This window comes from Schistocerca cancellata, chromosome 1, assembly GCF_023864275.1.
Source record: "Schistocerca cancellata isolate TAMUIC-IGC-003103 chromosome 1, iqSchCanc2.1, whole genome shotgun sequence".
Classification (NCBI taxonomy): domain Eukaryota; kingdom Metazoa; phylum Arthropoda; class Insecta; order Orthoptera; family Acrididae; genus Schistocerca; species Schistocerca cancellata.
Window position 1 is genome coordinate 12,604,423 of NC_064626.1, and position 18,903 is coordinate 12,623,325.

Sequence of the window (18,903 nt, forward strand, 5' to 3'; positions counted from 1 at the left end):
TCGATCTACTCTCAACTAAATACAGGCACAAAATGTGCAGAAGCAGTCAACAGAACAATTTACATGGAAGCGAATAACAGTCCAGCTCAAACGCACCTCCATACACAATCTTCTCAAATTTGCACTTGATCACTAGAGCTGCCCATCTTATAATCACACTCTCAATTGAGCGTCATTTGATAATGAGCGAAATACCGGAAATACACCCTACAGAAGGCAGTGGCTCTGGAAATGGAAATATCTGTACCTGCCTCACGACTGGACATACTCTTCCCTTTGCTATCACAGCACTCCAAGTCAAATCCATACCCTCCTTACGACTGGACATAGTCATTTCCTTTACACAGACACACATACTTTATAAACCTGACCCTCAAATGCGAACATATCACGCACCCAGCACTAATACTAAGTATAATATTTTGTCAATAATTGTTTGCCTACAATACGAAATAATACTGACCCAAAATCAGCGATTCGTCTGCATGTCTCTTACGTTCTTCTTGCGAGTCCTACCACCATGTCATAGATGTAATCGACCAGATGTTGAAGAAAAAACTCTATCTCAACAGCTACTGCATGTTAGTGTCACAAGCGGTCTTTGTTCTCCACGTGCACACAAGTATCCATGTTAAATGCTAAACCCGCTTCACAAATGAGGCGGAGTTTCCTGCACAGATACCATGACAGTGATCGTACGAGTACGTATTATCGGCCAACGATGCAGCCTCGTGATAAAACCAGTGAACTTTGAAAGTGATTCGGCTAAGGCACGTGGTGTGTAAGAGGTATTTGCGACTCCCTCAAACGCATAATTCTATACTATTTCCATCGCATTCTGTCTTGAGACCATATCAGGAGTTCAGCGATATATCCACTGAGTTACAGGCGATGACTGATTGACAAGGAGCACAAACAGTAGTAGAAGATGATGTGCCGATTGAGGTCCTAAGGGGGAAAGTACCCTATATACAGATACACTTGAAGTTGGGACGGAGCCGTGGCGGATGCCATGTCAAAGCACAAGCGAACACGAACACCATAACTTTTGACACCTTGCGGATTTGTTGGATATTGACTCTGAATGCTGTTAAACGTGACATAGTTGGTGCAATCTGAAATATACGGCACTTGAAACCCAGCGCGCTACTGCTCCTCTAGATTCCGTGACACCTGGCACAGCTTCAGTTGTGCACCTTTTAAGAAGCTTTTGCGCAAGCGCAGCTCGCGCGACGTAATTGCCTTAAGGGCCAAACACATACGGATTCGATAAACAAGGTGCACGGTTCACGATCTGCACAGCTATCCCTTGCCACTCTGCTGGAAGTTTATGTCAGTCCGACCCTGTGGCAGACTTCTATCCCCCTCATTCGATCGGCAGAAATCTAATTCATTCACTGTATAGTTTAGCAAAATTAGATCGGACGGTTGTACTGACAGTCACTGAATTGCTTGTTCTCTTTCTGCAGTCTTGGCAACTGTCATACTACACACTGGTTACACAATATGAGTCACGAGGTAAGAGTACCTTACTTCGTACACAGATGTGATGAACAGTGAGAACACGTGAGATACGACATAAACATCTCAGAGAAATGAAAAAAAAAAACGGGCGTGAACAATGTTACAACAGAGGAATTCGAGAGTCCAAACTTCCAGAAAGGAATGCAACTTCAAAAACGTTAAAAAACACATGTTTCGATAGAGCACAGGGAAAACCTTAAACGCGAACATTTTTAGGTTAGGCTTTACCGTGACTGTTATTGACATTAAATGAAACAACAAGTTTACTGTTACTAGTCACCGTTTTATTTATTTCCACGACGCGTTTCAAAGGTGTAAACCTCCATCATCGGGTGGATTTACAATAGTTAGTATGCCATTTGTGTGTGTGTTGTGTTACAATTTTTTGGAGGAACTTGTGGCATTGCCTAGGGAAAACTGTCTGATTGTCAAATTGTTGCGTTCATTTGTTGCAGTTTATATGACAAACCACTATGTTTTCATCACTTCCTTGGGAGTGGTTACATCTACATTCAGACGAACACCCATATCGGGCAAGGAGGCATATCTCACTCTCATTAGGCGAACAAGTCGGGTGCGGTGATAGGAAATTCCTATCATATGACACACGCATTGTCGCTAATGCCGTGTATGGCATACGAGACGTGTTTTCCGATGCAGGATTCAGCTGACTTGTCGCATTGTCATCAAACGTTTGCGGTTCCCATTTGAAAGCCACTTCCTTTCGGATGCTAACGCACTAGTTGTGCAGAATCAACTTTCGTTATAGGTCTCTTTCTTATATCTCGCCGTTGCAGACGGACGTTACACCACGACACAGACATAAATTTCAGTATAACTAACAGACACGTAGTGACCGGACGGACAGTTCATAGTTTTGTGAAAACGGCACGGTGCAGCTTTGAACACGGCCTCGTCCGTTTCACAGTCCAAAAACGACACCGTAGCTAATGTCTGTGCTCGATGCTGTACTTCTTGAGCTTCAAACGTTCACAGTTTCTATTTTGCTTTTTTTTTTTCACAGTTCAGTACACCTCTTTCTCGTTTCCGTGCTTCTTTTCTCATACGTGTTCAGTTCTTGACGGCCTGTCCTCCATTACAGTCGATTGTGAGTCGTAGAATTTATTCGTGCTTCTGAAATCTATTGGTCTTATGGCGAGTCACGTTCATCTGTGCTGGAGCCATACACTGCACATATGAAAACTGACGAAAAGCTGTATCACTGGTTTCTCTGATATTCACTTAAATGTCGGATCGACAGCGGTATGCTTTAGGCCCTTTTGGATCTCAGCGCCTCATTTGTATTCTAATCAAGTCACCATGTTGACAGACGTTAGCACTCGAGTTTAGTCATATCCACAAACGGCACTTTGTGTTTGGTGTTGGTTGTTTACTATGCGGGAATCGGCTATTGTGTGCAGTGTAAACATGAACTATGTTGAATCAATTTTAAACGCTAACCGTAAAGTAAAGCTGTGAGGACGGGTCGTAAGGCGTGCTTGGGTAGCTAAGTTGGTAGAGCACTTTCCCGCGAAAAGCAAACGTCCCGAGTTCGACTCTGAGTCCGGCACACAGCTTTAATCTGCCAGGAAGCTTCATATTAGCGCACACCGCGCTGCAGAGTGAAAATCTCAATCTGAGAAGAGAAAAGTAAATTAACAACAAACGTCAGCCGCAAAAAAACTGCGGCCGCCATTTCCTTTGATTGAGAGAGTAACGAAATCAAATAAGTGTGACTACAAGCGAACATTTAACAAGGAAGTGTACAGTTAACAAAAGTTGTAACGCTGCAGCGTAATAATGACTGATTTTCAGCCCGGAAGGAAATTCGTGAACTAATACACTTGTTATTGTAGATTTGCCCGAAGAAAAAAAAATAGAAAAGCACGAAAACTCCCACTTACGCAAAAATGCGAAATGCAAAGTTGCCAAAGGTTACACATTATTTGGTAATTGTTGTAAACTGTACGTTATTATATACAAAACAAAATTCCACAAAGACAAGTCTTTCTTTTGTCAGATAGGTTATGCATCTTATTATTATTAATTATTATTATTGTTATTATCACTGTTGTCATTATTGGCAGTGGCTGGTAGCGTAGAGACTTCCGTCAATAAATAACTGTACAACTGTAGCAGATGTTTTAATTGTGAACATTAAATGGAACGGTTGTGGATGTCGCACGAGCAGAAATTAATATAGGAGCATCAGATATTTCCAACAAAAGTGTATACAGACAAAAAATTAACAAATGGGAAGTCACCTCCAGATGAGGGACAAAGTGGAGTGACGAAGGTAAAAGAAGCCACGGAGGAAACATGAGAGCTGCTTAGCAGCTCTGAAGACTGAAACGTAAGAGGTTTATGCGATACAACAGCGTCCAAAGGCACCTAATGACAATAATAACGGCAATGTACTGTACAAAGTCACAAAAGTGGCGTGAAATCGAAAGACTTGCTTGCACCCGGCGAACGGTTTCCCCGACAGGAGGCCCCACTCACACGACATTTACATTTTACATCTACATCCATACTCCGGAAGCCACCTGACGGTGTGTGGCGGAGGGTACCCTGAGTACCTCTATCGCTTCTCCCTTCTATTCCAGTCTCGTATTGTTCGTGGAAAGAATGATTGTCGGTATGCCTCTGTGTGGGCTCTAATCTCTCTGATTTTATCCTCATGGTCTCTTCGCTAGATGAACGTAGGGGGGGAGCAATATACTGCTTGACTCCTCGGTGAAGGTATGTTCTCGAAACTTCAACAAAAGCCCGTACCGAGGTACTGAGCGTCTCTCCTGCAGAGTCTTCCACGGGCGTTTATCTGCTCTTCGTTGGATCTTCTCTATCTCTTTTATTAACCCTATCTGGTACGGATCCCATACTGGTGAACAATATTCAAGCAGTGGGCGAACAAGTGTACTGTAACCTACTTCCTTTGTTTTCGGATTACATTTCCTTAGGATTCTTCCAATGAATCTCAGTCTGTCATCTGCTTTACCGACAGTCAACTTAATATGATCATTCCATTTTAAATCACTCCTAATGCCTACTCCCAGATAATTTATGGAATTAACTGCTTCCAGTTGCTGACCTGCTATATTGTAGCTAATGACATGGAATCTTTCTTTCTATGTATTCGCAGCACATTACACTTGTCTACATTGAGATTCAATTGCCATTCCCTGCACCATGCGTCAATTCGCTGCAGATCCTCCTGCATTTCAGTACAATTCTCCATTGTTACAACCTCTCGATACACCACAGCATCATCCGCAAAAAGCCCCAGTGAACTTCCGATGTCATCCACAAGGTCATTTATGTATATTGTGAATAGCAACGGTCCTACGACGCTCCCCGGCGGCACACCTGAAATCACTCTTACTTCGGAAGACTTCTCTCCATTGAGAATGACATGCTGGGTCCTGTTATCTAGGAACTCTTCAATCCAATCACGCAATTGGTCAGATAGTCCATATGCTCTTATTTGTTCATTAAACGATTGTGGGGAACTGTATCGAACGCCTTGTGAAAGTCAAGAAACACGGCATCTACCTGGGAACCCGTGTCTATGGCCCTCTGAGTCTCGTGGACGAATAGCGCGAGTTGGGTTTCACACGATCGTCTTTTTCGAAACTCATGCTGATTCCTACAGAGTACATTTCTAGTCTCCAGAAAAGTCATTATACTCGAACATAATACGTGTTCCAAAATTCTACAACTGATCGACGTTAGAGATATAGGTATATAGTTCTGCACATCTGTTCGACGTCCCTTCTTGAAAACGGGGATGACCTGTGCCCTTTTCCAATCCTTTGGAACGCTACGCTCTTCCAGAGACCTGCGGTACACCGCTGCAAGAAGGGGGCGAGTTCCTTCGCGTACTCTGTGTAAAATCGAACTGGTATCCCAGCAGGTCCAGCGGCCTTTCCTCTTTTGAGCGATTTTAATTGTTTTTCTATTCCTCTGTCGTCTATTTCGATATCTACTTATTTACTGACTGAAGTCCTTACACTAGTAAATAGTTACTAGTTAGAAGTGAGAGACGGCCTGGAGGCGCCGATCAAAATAGGTGGATAAATAAATGAAAAATGTTTCTGTTTCGTTTTCCATGTGAATACCTAAAAGGTACTGCATTAATGTGCAGAGTGATCACCAAGTCCCGTTACCGTCTATCTATTACACAGATGTTAATGTATTCTTGCTTCTGGTTGTTGTGGGTGCTGATATACACTCATGTTCAGAAAAGAAACAGAATACCTTGAACAACTAGAGGTAGGGCGTTCATATTCACAGAATGTGTACATTAGTATATTTTGCAGAAATTATTATGAATATCAGACAGCTCCACTGCTCTCTAAATGGGTTTTGTTTTATAAATTACTCACGATGAGCCCATTTCATCATAATGTCACCATCATGTGCTCTGTGAATACATAAATAAGTGATGGTCTTAATAACTATGATCAGAAATGTTCTAATACGTTCGTTTGGTATTTTTACCTTACATGTAATATCGTTGCTGCCATGTCCAAACTTTCTTTAGAATTTTAAGTTTCTCCATAGATGTACGTTGGAGATTTATGTCTGACTTTAGTCAGTTTTTACACACGCTATTTTTCTCTTGACAGTTTGGGTGACAGTGGATCATATGTTTACCTTGTTTCCATTATAAGTAAGTGATGCGCAGAAATTCGGTTTTTTTATTGTTATTTTTATAGGTTTGGTTCTAGTTGTTTTTGCCAGGAATTTGTTTTAGTTTTAGTTGTGGTTTTTATGTTACAATTTATTTTTTTGTAATATTTTTTTGTTGTCTATGATGTGTGATGTTTTCTAGGTATTATGTCTTCGTTGTACACTCTTCAGGTTGTTATCGATGTTACTATGGATATGTATCATTTAGTGCCTCTGATTTATTACTTTACCGGTTTTTTGCTTTGTAATGTGAATAAAGTTTTCTATGCACTTTTTGTCCGTTAGGTCGGTTTGTTCACTTCAAAATAAAAAGCCAAGCAGTACATGGAAGAGTCAGTTTTCAGAAATCCTATTCAGATTAATTTTCATCTAACAATCTCTTGTGAAATAAAGAAAGTCATTACATCATTGAAAAATAAATGTTCTGCTGGAGTAGTTACAACTGATGTCCTGAGTCACTTCTGTAATGCGTCACTAACTCAAGGTACTTTCCTGGGCAGGTTAACATATGCCGTGGTCCAGCCTCTCTACAAGAAGGTGACACCACAGATGACAAAAATTACCAGTCAGTAACCTTGCTTACAGCATTTTTCAGAAACCGTCGAGAAAGTAATGTACTGAAGAGGGTTAGCCATCTCAACAGCAATGGGATACCAGATTTGGATTTCAAATATGCTGCTCCACTGAGAAAATGTCACCAATAGGAATTTTCTGTGACTTATCCCAAGCGTTTGTCTGTTTTTTTTTTTTTTTTTGTGGTTTTAGGGCGCACAACTTCAATGGTCATTAGCGCCCTGACTACTCTAAGAATGCACCGCGAGGCACAAGTTTAAAACAACTAAAAGGGAAAACACGATAAAAGACAGACTGACAAGCATAGGATTAAAAAACAGCATCATCAAATGTCCTTAGAGAGGTTTGTCAAATTGATAAAACGAAGAACACGAGCAACTGCTCGTGGGTCATCCGCTAAAATGGCATCGAAAGTACTTCGCAGGTTAAGATCTAGACGCAGTGTGTTAAAATCTGGACAGGACATTAAAATGTGTCGAACCGTCAGCAAGTGCCCACATGGGCAGAACGGCGCCGGCGCAGCCGTCAGCAGATGGCGATGGCTGAACCGGCAGTGTCCAATTCTTAACCGGGCCAAAACTACCTCCTCCCGCCGAGAAGGGCGTGAGGAGGACGTCCAAGCCACTGGAAGAGGTTTTAAGGCCCGAAGCTTGTTGTCTGTAAGTGCAGCCCAATCGGCATGCCACAGCGATAAAATGCGCCGACAAATGACCCTGCTAAAATCGGACGAAGGGACACAACAAGAAGCTGTCCGAGGCTGGAGGACCGCAGCCTTGGCCGCGGCATATGCAGCTTCGTTCCCAGGGATACCGACATGGCCAGGAACCCACATAAAGCTAACCGGAGAACCGACGTCCACCAGCTGCTGAAGAGAGCGTTGGATCCGGTGCACGAAAGGGTGAACCGGGTACGGATCACTGAGGCTCTGGATAGCGCTCAGGGAATCGGAGCAGATGACATAAGCAGAATGTCGGTGGCGGCAGATGTAAAGAACAGCCTGGTAGAGGGCAAAGAGCTCAGCTGTGAAGACCGAACAATGGCCATGGAGCCGGTATTTGAAACTTTGTGCCCCGACAATAAAGGAACACCCGACCCCGTCATTGGTCTTAGAGCCATCTGTATAAATGAAAGTCATGTTGATGAACTTCGAACGAAGTTCCAAAAAACGGGAGTGGTAGACCGAACCGGGGGTAACCTCTTTTGGGAGCGAGCTGAGGTCAAGGTGAACGCGGACCTGAGCCTGGAGCCAAGGTGGCGTGTGGCTCTCGCCCACTCGAAAGGTTGCAGGGAGTGAAAAATTCAGGTGTTGAAGGAGGCGACGAAAGCGAACTCCAGGGGGTAGCAGGGCAGAGACATACAACCCGTATTGACGGTCGAGAGAGTCGTCAAAAAAGGAACGATAAGACGGATGGTCGGGCATTGACAGTAGCCGACAGGCATACCGACAAAGCAGTATATCGCGCCGGTAGGTGAGTGGCAATTCGCCAGCGTCAGCATGAAGACTCTCTACGGGACTAGTATAAAATGCTCCGATCGCAAGTCGTAAACCCCGATGTTGTATGGAGTTGAGGCGGCGTAAGATGGATGGCCGTGCAGAGGAGTATACGAAGCTCCCATAATCCAGCTTGGAGCGGACGATCGACCGATATAGACGAAGTAGGACGGTTCGATCCGCTCCCCACGACATACCACTGAGAACACGGAGGACATTTAAAGAACGGGTACAACGGGCGGCCAAATATGACACATGTGGAGACCAGCTAAGTTTCCTGTCAAATGTAAGGCCTAAAAATTTGGTTGTCTCCACGATTGGGAGAGCAACGGGACCGAGTCGTAAGGACGGTGGGAGAAACTCTTTGTAGCGCCAGAAGTTAATACAGACCGTCTTCTCGGCAGAAAAACGGAAGCCATTGGCGACACTCCAGGAGGAAAGACGGTCAAGAGAACGCTGAAGACAGCGCTCCAGGACACGTGTACACTGCGCGCTGCAATAGATGGTAAAATCGTCCACGAAAAGGGAGCCTGATACATCAGCTGGGAGGCAATCCATTATTGGATTGATCGCGATGGCGAAGAGAGCGACGCTCAAAACTGAGCCCTGTGGCACCCCATTCTCCTGGCGAAAGGTGTCTGACAGGACAGAACCCACACGTACCCTGAACTGTCGATCCATTAAAAAGGAACGAATAAAGAGAGGGAGGCGACCGCGAAGGCCCCATGTATGCATGGTGCGGAGAATGCCCGCCCTCCAACAGGTGTCGTAAGCCTTCTCCAAATCAAAGAACACAGCCGCGGTCGGGCGCTTCCGCAAGAAGTTATTCATAATGAAGGTCGACAAGGTAATCAGATGGTCAACAGCAGAGCGGGGCCTACGAAATCCACATTGTACATTGGTAAGTAGGCGTCGAGACTCGAGTAGCCAAACCAATCGACAGTTAACCATTCGCTCCATCACTTTACAGACACAGCTGGTAAGCGAGATAGGTCGATAACTGGAAGGCAAGTGCTTGTCCTTCCCCGGCTTAGGAATCGGGACAACAATAGACTCGCGCCAGCATGCGGGAACATGTCCCTCAATCCAGATGCGATTGTATGTACGAAGAAGAAAACCTTTACCCGCAGGAGAAAGGTTCTTCAGCATCTGAATATGAATAGAATCAGGCCCTGGAGCGGAGGACCGTGATCGGCCAAGTGCGTTTTCGAGTTCCCGCATGGTGAATGGGGCATTATAACTTTCACAATTCGAGGAGCGGAAGTTAGGTGGCCTAGCCTCCTCTGCCTGTTTGCGGGGGAGGAAGGCAGGGTGGTAATGAGCGGAGCTCGAAACCTCTGCGAAAAAGCGACCGAAGGCATTGGAGACATCCTCAGGGGCCACAAGGACGTCATTCGCGACCTTCAAGCCAGAAACTGGTGAGTGGACCTTAGTGCCAGATAGCCGGCGCAGGCTACCCCAGACAACAGAAGAAGGAGTAAAACTGTTGAAGGTGCTTGTGAAAGCAGCCCAGCTGGCTTTCTTGCTTTCTTTGATAATACGACGACACTGAGCACGTAATCGTTTATAATTGATACAATTCGCCACTGTAGGGTGGCGTTTAAATGTGCGTAAAGCACGTCGACGAGCACGTAAAGCGTCTCTACATGCTGCGGTCCACCAGGGGACCGGTACGCGACGTGAAGAAGAAGTAGGGTGAGGGATGGAATATTCAGCAGCAGCGAGAATGACTTCCGTGAGGTGTGCGACCTGACGATCGCAGCTTGTGAAGGTTTGATCCTGAAAGGTCGCCCTGGAAGAGAAGAGCCCCCAGTCTGCCTTGGAGATGGTCCAACTAGAGGAGCACGGAGAGGGGGTATGCTGCAGGAGATGGATAACACACGGGAAGTGGTCGCTCGAATATGTATCAGAAAGTGCATACCACTCAAACCGGCGTGCAAGTTGGGGAGTACATATAGAGAGGTCTAAATGGGAATAGGTGTGAGATGTGTCCGAAAGAAAAGTAGGGGCGCCAGTATTGAGGCAGACAAGATTGAGCTGGTTGAAAAGGTCTGCTAACAAGGAGCCCCTCGGGAAGGATGCTGGAGAACCCCAAAGGGGATGGTGGGCATTGAAGTCTCCAGTTAACAAAAATGGCGCAGGTAGCTGAGCAATAAGTTGCATCATGTCCGCCCTGGTAACGGCAGATGACGATGGAGTGTAAACGGTACAAAAGGAAAACGTAAAAGTGGGGAGAGTAATGCGGATGACAACTGCCTGCAGGCCGGTGTGCAACGTGATGGGTTCGTAGTAAATATCATCCCGGACCAGCAACATAACCCCTCCATGAGCTGGGATACCTACCACAGGGGGTAGGTCAAAACGCACAGAGGTGTAGTGTGCCAAGGCAATTTGATCGCATGGGCGTAGCTTCGTTTCCTGGAGGGCTACGACGAGCGGACGGTGCAAGCGGAGCAGCAACTTCAAGTCCTCTCGGTGGGAGCGAATGCTGCGAATATTCCAGTGAATAAGTGCCATCGTAAGAAAAGGAAGATGAAAGAAGGGGTCACCTCGAAGGCCGCTGAGGGCCTGGCTTCGAGCGAGCACTGCCGCCGCTATCAGTAGGCGGACAGTCATCGTCCATTGGGTCTATAGGTTCATCGGCCATCTCGGGAGGATGGCCGGGAGGGGGAGCTTCCTCCGCCGGTGAACGGCCAGATGTACGGCTACCAGCGGTGCGGCCAGGCGAAACGGATGACGGCCTGGGGCGGCAACCGCTGGGTGGCGCAGGAGAAGAAATGCGCCGTGGCGGAGAAGGAGAACTGTGCTTCCTATGAGCCTTTTTGGAAGGACGTTTGGTGGAAGTACCGGTCGAAGGCTGGGAGGTCGAGGTACGTAGGAAGTCTGCACGGGATGGTTCCTTCTTGAAGGCCCGTGCATCTGACTTCGGGGTCTTCGTCTTAGCAGAAGCTGATGAAGGGGCTGGTGTCTGTGGGGTGATGGGAGGAAGAGGAGACGTCGACCGCGCGATCTTAGCACTGGCCGAACGGACGACCGTGGTGCTGAAGGTCAGATCGCATGTCTGGGTTGCCACCTCCCTGGTAGTCCGAGGAGAGGCGAGGACAGTACTGTATTTCCCCGCTGGGAGCAGCGCGGGCTTCCTACTAGCCAATAGCTTGCGAGCAGCCGAGGTGGACACTTTCTCTTTGACCCGAATTTCTTGGATACAGCGTTCTTCCTTATAGACAGGACAGTCGCGGGAGGATGCGGCATGGTCACCCTGACAGTTCACACAACGAGGAGACGGAGGTGGACAGTCACCCTCATGGGCATCCCTGCCACAAGTGACACATTTAGCCGCATTGGAACAAGACTGTCGAGTGTGATTGAAACGCTGACACTGGTAGCAGCGCGTAGGTGTCGGGACATAGGGGCGAACAGAAATAACCTCGTAGCCCGCCTTGATGCGCGATGGCAGCTTAACACTATCGAAGGTCAAGAAAAGTGTCCGGGTCGGTACAAGGTCATTGTTGACCTTTTTCATGACCTTATGGACAGCCGTCACGCCATGCTCAGCGAGGAAAGATTGAATCTCCTCGTCAGTCAATCCGTCGAGGGAGCTAGTGTAGACTACACCACGAGACGAATTCAAAGTTCGGTGGGCCTCCACCCGGACAGGGAACATGTACAGGAGTGTGGCCCGAAGCAGTTTTTGTGCCTGAAAGGCACTCTCAGTTTCTAGTAATAAGGTACCGTTACGCAACCTGGTACAAGATTTGACAGATCCGGCTATGGCATCTACGCCCTTCTGGATAACGAAAGGGTTGACAGAGGAAAAATCCTTTCCGTCCTCAGATCGAGAAACGACGAGGAACTGTGGGGCAGGCGGTAGTATTTTTGTCACTGGTGGCTGGTCACGTTTCCGTTTTTGGGCAGAAGTCGAGAGAGATGGAGTAGAATCCATTGCGGAGGAATCCCCCATGATTGCCAGCGTCTCCGATGGCGCGCTCCTTCCTTGTGGGGACCCTCTCAGAGGGCACTCCCGCCTTAGGTGAATGTTTACACCTCAGGTCACACCTCCCGAGAAACAGACGGAGGGACCAATCGGCATGGTCAGAAGGTATCAGCTCAGGCAATCACCCCTCCCCGGGCCTGGCCTTTACCAGGGGGTACGCGCGTGCCTTACATGTCTACCCAGGGCGGGGAATTACGCGTTACCCCGTCACCGGCTACGCGTGCGAACGCGTGGGTCGGCCTTCAGGCACGCACAGGGAGGAAGGAAGAAGAGGAAAAAGAAGAGAGAGAGGGAGAAAGAGGACAGACTGTCTCAAACGCCGAGGCGGAGACCAGAGAAGGCAAGGAGAAGAAGGCAATGAGAAGGCAAGGAGAAGAAGGCAATGAGAAGGCAAGGAGAAGAAGGCAATGAGAAGGCAAGGAGAAGAAGGCAATGAGAAGGCAAGGAGACAGAAGGCAAGGAGAAGAAGGCAATGAGAAGGCAAGGAAAAGTCAAGGGAAAGAGTAAGGAAGACAGTGAGGTGGAGAAGAGCAAAGAAAGGAACCAACAAAAGGAAGGAAGAAACGAGAAGTGAAAAACCAAAAAGACCACAATTATAGGTCGTGGAACCGTCCGTCTCCGGACGCAGGCGCTAACTACCCCCGTGAGGGGGATGGACTCCTTTTAGTCGCCTCTTACGACAGGCAGGAATACCTCGGGCCTATTCTAATCCCCGGACGCGCAGGGGGTGCGTTTGTCTGTCTGAACCATGACATTATGTTACAGAAATTACAATTCTAAGGTATAAATGGAACAACACATGAGTGGTTCAAGTCGTATCTACAGGACAGGAAGCAAACGTTTTCTTTATATAGTTTAAATGATTTAAGGAAGTCTTCCACATCATCTAACTGAGGTGAAATTACATTAAGTGTTCGATAGAGTTCGATCATGCGTCCCCTTCTTTTCTTGATAGATGTGAATCTATCTGAAACAAGAAGCTAAACTGACAATGTTTACTAATGATATAAGCATCCTTATTAATCCCGTAAAAGAAACTCCAATAGAAAATAATACAAATAATGTCTTTGGAAAAATTATTGATTGGTTCACCGCGAATGGGCTTGGTCTGAAATTTGAAAAAACACAGTACATCCAATTTTCTACTGCAAGGAGTACAGTTCCTTCAATAAATATAACACACGAACAGAAGTCAGAGGCCACGGTACAGAATACTAAGTTTTTAGGTGTACATGTAGATGAGAATCTTAACTGGAAAATTCATATTTTGAATTTCCTAAAGCGAATAGGTTCAGCATCTTTTGCGATCACAATAATTGCTAATTTTGAGGATATAGAAATTAGCAAGCTAACATACTTTGCATACTTTCACTCTCTGATGTCATACGGAATAATATTTTGGGTAACTGAACACTTAGGCAAAGTATATACTGCTCGAAAGAAAGTGGTTAGAATAATATGTGAGTTTCACAGTCGCACGTCTTGTAGGCATGTGTTTAAAAGGGTAGGAACAGGCTCACAGTACATTTACTCGGTAATAAGATTTGTTCTCAACAACATAGACCAGTTTAAATGAACACTGACATTCATGTTTATGACTTACACTACCCTCTACTTAACCTGTCTTTGGCACAGGAAGGGGTAAAACATGCTGCTGTAAGACTTTTAAATAAATTACGAGATGAAATAACATGTCTGAGGGACATCAGTAACAGTTTTAAAAATAAACTGAAATCATATCTCCTTGACAACTCCTTCTACACCATAGATGAATAAACCTATAGGTGTAATACATGCATTTTATGTCATTTAAGGGGATGGGGTGGGGAATAAAAATTTTAAGCTTAAAAAAAAACCTTGGTTCATGTGTGATTTTCTTATGCACCTGACACATGCCACATCATAACAGTTACCGTGAGATTGATCAATGGAACAGGTAACTAATTAAATTTGTGGGGTTGCTATATGCATGTGAATATATCTCTATTTCCTCAAGGATGTTCATGACTGCTCCTTTTTGCATAATATGGACGATTTATAGTGCTTCGTTTATGGGTTTTACGTCGTGTAGATGTTGAAGAAATGTGGACGGGTTGTTTTCACTCTCTCTGGTGTGTCATTTATGTCCGGAAGTTTCCACCGGGCTGTCCTATGTAGAATTTGCGGTATGTGTTACACGAAATTTTGTAAACGCTGTGGTTGTTGTGTATGGGAAATTTAGAGCTGCCTTTGTGGATTTTATGTTTCCGGCTGTATGTGTTTTGATATGCAAAGGCGATGTCGGTTTTGTGGAATAATTTAATTTTGTTTGAGGTGTTTCATAGATAAGTTGTGGTTACATATGTTTTTTCTTCTTTTTCGTTGTATGTCTAATGTCATTTCTTTATGTATCTGGGCATTTTTGGTTGTGTTTTATTGTGGTGTGATTGCGTTACGATTTTGTTCTATGATATCTATTGTTTGCTGGATTTGAATGTTCGTGTTTACATCAGTAATGTCCAAAGATATAAATCTTGCATTTGGGGGTATTTTTATGTCTTTAATGTTTTTGGCTATAGTTCTAGAATTTCTTACTGTATATTTTTTGTTGTATGTGTAAAATTTATTTAGGAGGTTGTTTAATTTCTTGCTTATGTAATATGTGGGTCTGTTAACATTGTGTATTACAGAACATACAGGAACAAATTTTTTGTGGATCCATGGACCATTGGTGTTCTATGGTTCAGTGGTGTACATGTACTTTTCTCATATTCTGTAAGTTGTGTGTGACATTCTTACCCATGGACCATTGGTGCTCTATGGTTCAGTGGTGTACATGTACTTTTCTCATATTATGTATGTTTTGTGTGACATGCTTATATGGTTTTATTGGTTTGGCCTACAAATTAGTTTGTGGGGTTTCTATTGATTTGTGTGATATCATTATTACCAAAAAATCATTAACTGTTGTGTGTAGTCGTTTTTTTTTTTTATGATGACTAGACTGTAGCCTTTACCTGATCTAATTGCTTGGGCATTGCTATTCGTTAATTTTTCATTAATTTTGCATATTATTATCTGAATCGGTATTGTAGCTTTCCCTGGTTTTAAGCCCTCTTTCTGTTACCTTTCCTGTTTTGATAGTAATTTCATTCTGTAGTTTTATAGATAAGTTTCCTAAATCTATTGCTGCTTTTGCAGACGCTATTAGTTGTTTTTGTTCAATACTGCGGAATCTAGGTTCGATAGCGTACTTTAATCTTTTATCCAATGGCTTTTACTATTGGTCAATTAAAGTACTTTCAGACGTGTTGATAGTTCTTTTGTGAAAACTGGAAGGAGATATTATGTTGTTAGTTTTGGCAAGGGGGTATTGTTTTTCCAGGAGGCGTTTGATTTCATTTTTGTGTGTAGATCTAATCTGTGATCAGTGTGACCTCAGTGAATGACAGCCTTCGATCCGTAGCCATATCCTTTCTGCACAACACCCCAGACGCCATTTTTCAGCAAGACAATGCACAATGACATGTTGCTGCACAAACATGTGCCTTCTTGGTAGCTCAGGACGTCAGCCTTTTGACCTGGACTGCTAGATCACCAGAATTGTCGCCAATGTAAAATGTGTGGGATATTGTGAAATGAATGGTGCAGCGCTGTGACCCAATGCCAACCAATACAGATGAACCTTGGAACCAAGTGAATGCAGCATGGATGGCTATGCCACAGGACGCCATCTGCACTGTATACGTCGAAACCACCACACGTCCTGTAAATATGAATGTCCTATCTCCGGTCGTTCAAGGTGTTCTGTAGACATTTGACAGAACGTTCACCACCAAAGGCCAACAATTTTGCCGTGGGAAAATAATCTCTTTGCGATTGGTTACATTAAAGATAAGCCCCCCCCACCCCCTCGCTCAGAACGACCAGAAACACAAATGGAAATGTGTGTTGAGGCTGCAGCGCCTGTCGAACGTTCGACAAAAATACTCCATTCGTAAGGGGGTCACAGGAACTGGGAGTTGCATACTCGACATTACAAGAACGTGTCAAGAATGATTTGGGTGTTTAAGGCATTTAAACGTTCGTGTCTAAACAAACTGAGTGATAATGCCATAGAAAATCATCATCAGGCTTGTGGGCGAATGTTCGATGTCTTTGCAACTGTTCGTTTAAGGGGGAAAGTGTTTTTGTCGGACGAGTGTGCAATATTTCGCAAACGAGAAACATTTATTACTGCAGTAAAGAAAATCCATATTTTTATGAATAACTTAAACACAACCCACCTCATTCACGATCTGGGCTGCAGTGTCTGCAACACACTCGGCAAGTCCGTATTTCTTTGACGGTGGCATTGCGTATCTCACGATATGATGTGACTGCTTTATTCACATCTGTTGGGGACTGCCGGGTGGCATACAGTTCGAGCACGATGGAGCACCAACCTGTTGTGGTGATGCCGTTAGAGAATATCACGAAGAGGTGTTTCCTGATAAATGGATGCGACGCAGTTGTGTCCATTTGCCTGCACGTTCAGAGTGGCCACTCCGAATTCCTGATCCGTCATCTCGCGAGAATGCATTATGGGTTTTCGTTAACGAAAGCAAATTGTATATTAAGCTATGAGACCAAGACACTGCTGTCTTGGATTATATTTTTTATTACAGCAGGCCTAATTCAAAGTGATTGCCACGTTCACGTTATATCGGGTGGTCTCGACATCTGTACGATACCTGTGTCTCAGTTGCTGTTACTATTGTGTAAGCATGCTCCTTTGATCTCGGTGGAGCTACAGCAGGTGTTAAAGTTTAGCTGGAACAGTGATTTCTGAAGCTGACCAATTATGAAAGTCTGTATGATAAATAAATAATTTCAGAAATAACTGCTCCAGCCAAAGTTTGTTCCGATATCAAAGCAGCAAGTACAACAGTAACAGCAACTGACAGATCGATGTCTTACGGTATCCATCCCATATAACACGAAGATAGCAATCAGGCCTAAATAGGCCTAGTGTATTAAAAAATATAATCGAAGACAGCAGTGTCTTTGTATCGTAGAATAATACGTAATGTCCTTATAGGATATATACGGTGCAGGAGGCCCAGACGAGTACAAAGTGAACAAAAAGCAAATTTATTTGATTAAAACACCTACGCTGGCTTTCAGACAGCACCCCCCTCTTCGTTCGGTCTCAAAGTGCTACTCCGGTACAGTCGGACAGCCTCTGCAATGCCGTTCGAGTGTAGGGGGGATACCGAGTGGGCTAAGGCACGAATTGGAATTCAGATTGAGGAGGGGGGCAGAGGCACTGTGCCAGGGTGGCGTACTGGTTAAATCATCTGCCTAATGAGTACGGACCTGGGTTCGAATCCGGGCCCGGGTACAAAGTTTCATTTGTCGCTCAGTCTATATATACACACATCGCTAACAGAAATTTGCCCCCATATGTTACGAGACAGTCGACAAACTTAAGGATGCTGCCATCAGCAGAATTTCACGATGTACGTGAAGGACAATCATGCTCTATTGTGAAAACGATGGTGTACAGCCGCACCACGATATTATTGCAGTTGGCCTCCACGGGCTTTATCGGAAACGTGCGGTGACATTACAGTGAAGAAAAACATCATTTTTTTCTGCTGTCGTATACAGAGTGGAAGTCTGAATAACTCCGAGAGCAGGTTGTCTGGTCGTTCAAACAGTAGAGCACATCACGATCGGCTTGAAGCGCACGCACCCTCACTCCCAGGTGCGAAAATATTGCGCTCGTCCGATACACAGACACACTCTGGAATAAACGCGAAACAACAGTGACGCTAGCTGGAAGTTATCCCACATTAATGCAAAGCGTGGGCGGCAGCGGCGGCGCCGGCTTACCGTGGCGGCGAGCAGGCAGGCGCCGGCGAGCAGCAAGGCGGCGGCGGCGTCGCGCGGGCCGGCCATGTCGTCTGTGCAGCACTGACTTGACTGAGCACTGGCCGGCCCTCGCAGACACCTGCCGCTGCCCGCCCGCCGCAGTGCGCGTGCGCAGGCAGACACCCCACCCCGGCCGCCGTATGGATTTTGTGGGGCCGGGTCAGCCGCCTCTGTGGCGGTACGCTATCAGCAGCAGAACGAGCACCACCAGCAGGCACAACAGGTACATGTTCCGCCGCGACGGCCCACTCGCTCCCCGACTTCTCTACACGAAGGCGGCCGCCGCTCACGGTTCCTGCGGCGACAATAATTTGAAGACGACCCCTCTATCCGCTCCCGTCCGAACTGCCATTTCGGCCTCTGTTGCCTAGCACCGCGCCCCGCCGAGAAGCTCTTGTCATCTGAGAGACCCCGTACACGCGGCCAGGTCGCAGTCCGCGTCACGTGTCGGCGTTTCCCCGACAGCCCGACGAATCACTGCTAAGACTTCATTTATTAAGCGTCGCTGTGCTGTTCTTTTTTTTCTTTCGTTATCATTCCGGAGCAATGTCTGAAAATCTGAAGCCTTACTGACCTTTCGCTTCCTCTTAGAAGATAAAAACCCTTACGAATATTTACAGCCTTTGTAGATTCAGACAAAGTTTCGACAATATTGACTGGAAAACGCTACTCGTAATCATCGGTATGTTGTACGTCTTTTTGTTTTTTTTCATTTGTCATTATAAATGCAATA

The 18,903-nt window shown here is 45.4% G+C and overlaps 1 protein-coding gene across 4 annotated transcripts in view; it reads right to left on the reverse strand.

Annotated features, from left to right (window-relative positions):
- LOC126164138 (carboxypeptidase E-like) overlaps window positions 1-18,198 on the reverse strand; it is a 453,031-nt gene extending 434,833 nt beyond the window's left edge. For all 4 annotated transcript variants that reach the window (XM_049920217.1, XM_049920216.1, XM_049920215.1 and 1 more), the window contains exon 1: window positions 18,132-18,198. In XM_049920217.1, coding sequence (XP_049776174.1) covers window positions 18,132-18,197 — 66 coding nt within the window. In that variant the 5' untranslated portion in view covers window position 18,198. The remainder of the gene's footprint in view (window positions 1-18,131) is intronic.
- Between the last annotated feature and the right edge of the window lie 705 nt (window positions 18,199-18,903).